Below are 8,099 nucleotides of genomic sequence, written 5' to 3'. Positions count from 1 at the left end.
CCAGAGTCTGACCAATTCCCCCTACATCAAATAATACATTCCCCTGGTGGTAGAAAATCAGAGTGTCAAGAAAGGCTGGACTGCAGGCTTCTTCCTTGATGTGTCAGCTTTCTACAATGCAGTGAATTTTCTGTTAGCTTTCAGTAGATGGAGAAGCATTTTTTAAAAAAATGCACCTCCCACTCTCTTTAATTATAAGTGTCGTCCCGTCCCCTGTCCCCCGACACACACAAACAGCCTCACCACAAGATTAGTCTGACAAGCTCAGAAAGCGGAGAAGCCAGCAACGCTTTAAGATGACACAGGATCAGGAATGCCCGATTCAGGTAGACAGGGAGCTTATAGCAGAGAAAACTGGAAAGTTACAGTGAAAGTATAAGAATCATGACATGTACATACAGGTAAAGAGTCTAAACCTCATTTATTCTGTTTACAAAAAAAGAAAACATGGTCTGAGGAGCCACCGAAACATTAGGCATCAAACAGCATCGCAAGGGATTTGGGATTATCTCTCGACGGGAACAGAGGCTGCCCACGAGCTCTTGAGCTTCATTCAAAGCCGCTGCAGAGAAAGGGGGAGGAAATGGGGGGAAATTAGGTTGCCAGTACCCAAATTAGCAGGAGGCAAGCGTTGCATGACGTCTAGAAATGGTTGCAGAACAGGAAATTGTTTTTAAGACAAAATGAAGCACAGTATTTAGGGGATGAATATGGAATTACTATAGCCTTTGGGCCCAGGGATACAGACATTTAACCACGTTCATAAAGTTGCTACGAGAAGGTTTGCTAAGTCTGGTCACAGAGGGGTGTGTGCCTCTTGCTAGGAGCCAGTCATTCCCTCTAAGACCTGCATATTCCTTTCAAGGTTCATATATAAACACCCAAAACCTAGCTAATCTGGAGGGTCTGAGGCAGGGGGACCTTTTATACACCGAGGGCCACATTCCCTTGTGGGGAGCTTTAGGGGGGCCATGGATAAGATGTTCACTGCCCAGTAGGCTAGAGGCCAAGCAAAGGTCAAGGAGGTTTCTACACACCCTTCTATAGGCATCATTGCAGTTCAGGGATGGCTTTTGGCCAGGAAAACAGACTTGAGGGCCCAGGCAAGAAGTTAAGAAGAGCCTGGCCCAATGGCCCATTTAGCCAAGTGTCAGCTCTGACAGGGGCCAACCAAAACGCCTGTGCGAAAACGACAGATCATGGCTGGTAGTGGGTGTAGCGTGCTGAAGAGGTGTGACCTGGGAAGAGTTCTAAAGGGGCTGGATGGCTCCCTGGGCAAGAAAAGGAAAATCTAGTGGCCTTTTCAGCTCCTGTTCCCAAAGGTAAGGTAATGTGAGGTGAGCCAAGCCAAGAAAATGTGAGCAGGACAAAGAGTTCTAGGATAATCTGAAAGATGTTATTTATTTGGTTTATTTCCCCATCTTTCATGCTAAGGTCCCAGGGCAGGCGACCACAATTTAAAAACACATGACTCAAAACAGTCCAAAACGTGTGGCAATCACAAAAATAGACCCTATAAATGCACCTAGCAATTGTGTTGAAGAGGCAAGTCTTGAGCCAAAAACTGCATAGCTGGCCTCGCCTCTGTGGGAAGCAGGTTCCACAACTTAGGGGAACCCCAAACCTCTGAGGGAGGTGGAACTTCCATGAGGGCCCTCTCTGATGTTCTTGGTAGCCGAGGGGGTTTCTGTGAAGGTGTCCAGACAGTGCAGGTTCCAAAAATGCCACCTTCCCAAAGGTCATGTAGGTAAATTGGGAGTTTTCCTGTACTGTGCCAACCGCAAACTGCTTCATATGAAAGCTCATCCAAAGGGAGGTGTGCTTACCTGACCAGGTGTGCTATTTCCCAGTTGGTTTCGGAGGAGATGGGCCCTTCTACTTCCACGCCTTTCTCTGTCACCGTCGTGAGCTCGTACTGAGAGAAAGAAGAGGGATAGGTTAGACCTTCTTGCCAGACGCATTTGCCCTAAACAGGAGGGAGAAAGGTTGTTTTCTGCTGCTCCAGAGAAGCAGACACGGAGCAATGGATCCAAACTACAAGAAAGAAGATTCCACCTAAACATTAGGAAGAACTTCCTGACAGTAAGAGCTGTTCGAAAGTGGAATTTGCTGCCAAGGAGTGTGGTGCAGTCTCCTTCTTTGGAGGTCTTTAAGCAGAGGCTTGACAACCATATGTCAGGAGTGCTCTGATGGTGTTTCCTGCTTGGCAGGGGGTTGGACGCGATGGCCCTTGTGGTCTCTTCCAACTCTATGATTCTATTCTATTCTATTCTATTCTATTCTATTCTATTCTATTCTATTCTATTCTATTCTATTCTATTCTTTTCCCAGTAGTGATGTATGGAAGTGAGAGCTGGACCATAAAGAAGGCTGATCGCCGAAGAATTGATGCTTTTGAATTCTGGTGCTGGAGGAGACTCTTGAGAGTCCCATGGACTGTAAGAAGATCAAACCACTCCATTCAGAAGGAAATCAGCCCTGAGTTCTCACTGGAAGGACAGATCCTGAAGCTGAGGCTCCAAGACTTTGGCCACCTCATAAGAGAAGACTCCCTGGAAAAGACCCTGATGTTGGGAAAGATGGAGGGCACAAGGAGAAGGGGGCGACAGAGGACGAGATGGTTGGATAGTGTTTTCGAGATTACCAACATGAGTTTGACCAAACTGCGGGAGGCAGTGGAGGACAGAGGTGCCTGGCGTGCTCTGGTCCATGGGGTCACGAAGAGTCGGACACAACTAAACAACAACAACAATTCTATTCTATTCTAGGACCTCCTGAGGCCGTCTACCAGCATCAGTTGTGACCTTTGGCCAGGGCTGGTGGGAGATGCAAATCGTGACACCAGGAAGGTCGCAAAGTCCCACCCTTCCATGGTTCTACAGCCAAGATGCGCAGTGGGAGACTCACCCTGTTGAACGAGCGCGCGTCTCTGTAGTAGAGGATTTTCATGCAGCGTTCAAGGAGGCTTCTGGCCTCCTGCTTAGACAGGACGGGCTTATTTTCCAAGGCTTCCCTCATCAGTGGCTGTGATAGAGCGGGAGAAATAAATCCGTCAGCTGTGCTGACGCAAGCAGTGGGAACTAAGAATGCCAGAAGAGCCCTGCCCACGGCTCATCGGGCCCCCTGGTCTCACAGTGGCCAACCAAAAGTGGCTGGGCACAGACCGGATCTTTGGCACCTCTTAACATGAGACGTGTGCCGCCTCCGCCTGAGACACTTACCTGTGCCACGTAAGAACCGTATCCCGTCGCCAGAGAAGCAGCTTCATACGCCACCCCGAGCATGTCAACGTAACCTAGGAAACTGAGAAGGGGGGGGGCTTTAGTAATAATAATAATAATAATAATTATTATTATTATTATTATTATTATTATTATTATTATTATTATTATTTTATTTATACCCCACCCTGGGCTCAGGGCGGCTAACACCAGGTATAAAAACAATTGATTAAAATACAACTTAAAAACAAGATAAAGTACAACATGCAGCCTCATTTCAGTAGAAACTCAAGGCAAAAACTTTTGGGGGGTGAAAACATCAAATCTTCACCAAGGCCAACTATCCAGACTGGTCCTACATGGGCCAGAAAAAAGCCAGGGAAGTCCCCAAATAGGAGTTCCATCACAGAAGGAGAAAGGAAAAAGGGGAGGGGGATCAAGTTGATTCCAAGCCAAAGGCCAGGCGGAGCAACTCTGTCTTACAGGCCCTGCGGAAAGAAATCAGATCCTGCAGGGCCCTGGTCTCAGGAGACAGAGCGTTCCACCAGACTGGGGCCAGTGCTGAAAAGGCCCTGGCTCTGGTTGAGGCTAATCTAACTTCCTTAGGGCCCGGGACCTCTAGGGTGTTGCTATTTATGGACCTTAAGGTCCTCCGTGGGGCATATGTATTGCGATATCAATAAATAAGTAAATAAACAAAACAACAGAAAAAGGGAACTCGGAAGAGCCCTCTAGCTGGATCAGGCCAAGCACCCATGTAGTCCAGCACCCTCTTGTCACAGCAGCCACCCAATTGCCTCAGTGAGAAAACGACAAGCAGGACTCCAGCACAAGAGCCTTCTCCCCTCCTGCGGTTTCCAGCAACTGGTGTTCAGAAGCATCGCTGCTTCTGGCAAGGAGGCAAGAGCATAGCCAACATGAGTAGTAACCATTAAAAGCTTCATCTTCCAGGATGAACCCTCTCCGCATAAAAAGGCAGGCAGGCAGAGCACTTTAGCCAGAGGACTCATCCCATCCCATCTGAATGCTGATTCCAACAGCGCTCCCAACCTTTCCGCCCATCGCACCCTAGGGTGACTTACCTTTCTCCGTTGCTGAAGCCGCCTATCACCACGGTGTTCCAGAGGGGGTTCATCTTCGATCGGCGGCTGTACATGGCTCGGGTGAGCCAGGAGTGAATGGCCTTGGGGCTGTAGCTGTGGCCGTCTCCCAGGAGCTCCTCGTCGATCCTGCAGGGCGGAAGCCAGATTAGATGCGGCACCTGATGCTCTACGGCAAGGAGTGGGGGACCTCCGGCTCGGGGCTGAATGGGAACCCCCATATTGATGCCTGAATCCAGCAATAGCCCAGACACACAGTCGCAGACTACATAAGGGCCAGCTAAGGAACCAGGCCAAGTTCATGTCAGCGCACTATGCCAATCATTTGGGGCTCCTTTTTCAGTCCGCCGTCACCAAGACAGTCTTCCAAGCTCTTCTTTCTTGGTTCAGCTCATCTGTTGGTGAATTCCCATGCAGGAATAAACACCTCACCCATTCCTGTTCTACTTAAAGTATTTGCTGAAGAATTAACATTACAGTGGTACCTCTAGTTACAAACTTAATTCGTTCCGGAGGTCCGTTCTTAACCTGAAACTGTTCTTAACTAGAGGCGTGCTTTCGCTAATGGGGCCTCTTGCTGCCATTGCACTGCCGGTGCACGATTTCCGTTCTCATTCTGGGGCAAAGTTCTCAAATCGACGTAACTCTTCCAGGTTAGCAGAGTCTGTAACCTGAAGCGTTTGTAACCTGGGGCGTTTGTAACTCAAGGTACCACTGTACAACTTATGCAAATACCGGTCTAAGAAAAACAAAGTAAAACGATATACCATATTTTTCGCCCTATAGGACGTACTTTTTCCCCTCCAAAAATGAAGGGGAAATGTGTGTGCGTCCTATGGGGCGAATGCAGGCTTTCGCTGAAGCCTGGAGAGCGAGAAGGGTCGGTGCGCACCAACCCCTCTCACTCTCCAGGCTTCGCGCAGCTCTCTGCAAGGCACAGGAGCCCGGGGTCGGGCTCCCACGGCTTGCGAAGAGTTGCCTGTTCTGGGGGCTGGGATCGGGGGAAGTTCGGGCTTCCCCCGCCCCAGCCCCGCGCCTGGGGGGGGGGGAATTTTTTCCCCTTTATTCTCCCCCCAAAAAACTAGGTACGCCTTATGGGACAGTGCGTCCTATAGGGCGAAAAATACGGTACATAGAGTCATTCCATCTCTCTGCTTTTCAACCATCCGGACAGAGTAACAGCCACTATCAGAGCACGTCTAATATAGAAGTCTGTTGCTAAGGAAAGCCTGTTGCTGGGAGGCAAAATTATGCAAGAATCATTTCAAGCCTATTTTTAGATTACACTAACTGTTCAGGGCTTGGAGCTGGCTGCTGGATATCGGAGGGACACAGAACCTGGCAGAAAGAAGCCCCCAGAATAATCTCCCGGACCCCCAGGGCCAGACCTGGGATTCTCATAGGTGCCTCTGCCAGTCCAGCAGGATAAGGTGCCCCAGGAGACAGGCAATGGGACAGAGGAGGAGGAGGAATGTCTGTCTTCAGGTTTGTTCTTTAAGGTTCTAAATTTCTCCAGGAGAGGGCAGAGCCTGGTGGAGGTGAATTGGAGACAGAGGCTTAAAAGGCCTCCATCTTCTCCCAGCTCTTATTGGGGAAAACTGCTCCCTGCCGTTGGTTTGGAGAACTTCAGACTTACACCATCTGCTCAATGACTTGCTTGAGGTACTGGAAGTCAGCATAGTCGCCCGAAGCCCCCAGCACGGTGCTGTCGTTGACCTTCATAATCCTGGAGATGTTGCGGAAGCGGGCGAGCGACCCGTAGGAGCCCAGCATGTCAGCCGCAATCATCACCCCACCGTTGAACTTCACCCCCAGGACCGAGGTGCCTGTCACCATGGGGCTCCTTTGAGGGGAACAAGAAGCATCAGAGGGTCAGCTTGCAGCTCCCCCTTCTCTGTGGGGAATAATTTGAGTTGGGAAAAATGGCAAAGCAGCCCCACATCTCCTGCTGTGTTCGAGTGCCTCTTCCTACTTGACTCTTTATTGGGGGAAAGGACTGTAGATCAGTGGTAGGGCTTATGCTAGACATGTAGAAGTTCCCCGGTTTAATTCCTGGCATCTTCAGGCAGGGCTGGGAATGTCCCCCGTCTGAAACTCTGGAGAGCTCCTGCCAGTCCGTGTGGACAGCACTGAACTAAATGGACTGACTTGGTATAAGTCAGCCTCCTGTGCTAGCATTTTGTACTCTCTCCCTTTGAGGCAGTCAAATCTAACCCCACAAAATGCTGCTTGTTCACACACCTATTTCCTACTCTGTCCCCACTCCCCTGGGACAGACACACCATCCCAGGCAGAGCTAACAAGTCCCTCCTAACAAATAATACCAAACTGATGTAGATGATGTACTAAGAGGGTATTATTTTCTATTAGGCTTCTTAGCTGCTTATTACCTGAAAGTCTCCAAGTAACTAACAACACATTAACTCGCAATAAAGGTAAAGTGACCCCTGACCATTAGGTCCAGTCGTGACCGACTCTGGGGTTGCGGCGCTCATCTCGCTTTACTGGCCGAGGGAGCCAGCGTACAGCTTCCGGGTCATGTGGCCAGCATGACTAAACCGCTGCTGGTGAACCAGAGCAGCGCACGGAAACGTTTACCTTCCCGCCGGAGCGGTACCTATTTATCTACTTGCACTTTGACGTGCTTTCGAACTGCTAAGTTGGCAGGAGCAGGGACCGAGCAACGGGAGCTCACCCCGTCACGGGGATTCGAACCGCCGACCTGATCGGCAAGTCCTAGGCTCTGTGGTTTAACCCACAGCGCCACCCAGGGGGTCACAATACCTATATACCTAAAACCTTCACAAATAAAACTCACAATACCTGTACTTAAAACCTTCATAAATAGCTGCAGTATATCTCTATACCCTCACCCCCGCCAGATCAGGATATGGTCTGTGAATCTGGTCCATTTATTTAGATGCTGATGGGCTAAATGGGGAAATCGGGATATAATTGGACCCTTTTTCCTTGCTTGAGGTGTGTGCTGGGAGATGGAGTCCAGCAACATCCAGGCCCCCACTTCTGAAATAAATAAATGCCCATTTAAACAAAATATAATTTGTCTAATTTAGCCATTCTTCCCCCCCCAACCCTGCCTCCTGCCCACCCCTAACCCAGAGACGTCATCAACCTGGTGCGACGTCAGCAAGATGACATCACAGGCGCATTTTCCCTCCCTCTCCCCCTTTTAGGCCTAACTGGGGGCGCCCAGCCTCCCCCCCCAGTCCCCTTACAGAGTCCTGGTGATGCCCTCGGCCTGGACCCCGGGTGCGTTTCCCGGGCAGGGCGGTGAGTAAAGCGCCCCCGGAGCGGGACCACCGGCCCAGAACGGCGGCAGCGAGAACGGCGACGGAACCTCCATCTTTCCCCGAAGAGCCGCAGCTTAGTCACTGAGCAGGAAGAGGCGCCGGCATTCTGCGCATGCGCGGCGCTCGGGAATTCGTTTTTTGTCCTCGGCGGCGACCCGTACAGGAAGCCGAAGATCGTGAGGAGCCGCCATTTTGTGTGTGGCGGAACTGAAGCACCTCTTTAACCTTTTTTAAAAGGTAATATATCATACGTCGCAGACCGCAGAGAGTTACGAAAGTGCTTTTTAATATTGGGAAGTTGTGGTGCGAAGGGGGCCGCGCGGGCGGTATAATTTAAGAAGGCATGTTTCCCGCCCCCCGGGGTCGCCATCTTGAGTGTTGCTCAAAACTTAGCTTAGAGCCCGTAGATAAAGCAGGCCTAGAGTGACAATCGCCGTCGCAGACTTTATGAGCACTTCCGCTATCTC

General features: G+C 50.2%; 1 protein-coding gene across 1 annotated transcript; it reads right to left on the bottom strand.

Annotated features, from left to right (window-relative positions):
- Positions 1 to 404: 404 nt before the first annotated feature.
- PSMB4 (proteasome 20S subunit beta 4) lies at positions 405 to 7,741 on the bottom strand. Its single transcript, XM_083716108.1, has 7 exons — positions 7,558 to 7,741; positions 5,958 to 6,164; positions 4,304 to 4,450; positions 3,222 to 3,303; positions 2,908 to 3,024; positions 1,827 to 1,915; positions 405 to 562 (listed from the first exon to the last, which is right to left on the bottom strand). The coding sequence occupies exons 1-7, from the start codon at positions 7,683 to 7,685 to the stop codon at positions 550 to 552; spliced, it is 783 nt and encodes a 260-aa protein (XP_083572234.1). The 5' UTR covers positions 7,686 to 7,741; the 3' UTR covers positions 405 to 549.
- Positions 7,742 to 8,099: the final 358 nt, after the last annotated feature.

This window comes from Podarcis gaigeae (genome assembly GCF_964106915.1).
Source record: "Podarcis gaigeae genome assembly, chromosome: 16".
NCBI lineage: Eukaryota > Metazoa > Chordata > Lepidosauria > Squamata > Lacertidae > Podarcis > Podarcis gaigeae.
The sequence above is the reverse complement of the archived record's forward strand: the minus strand, read 5'-3'. Positions and strand labels throughout refer to the sequence as shown.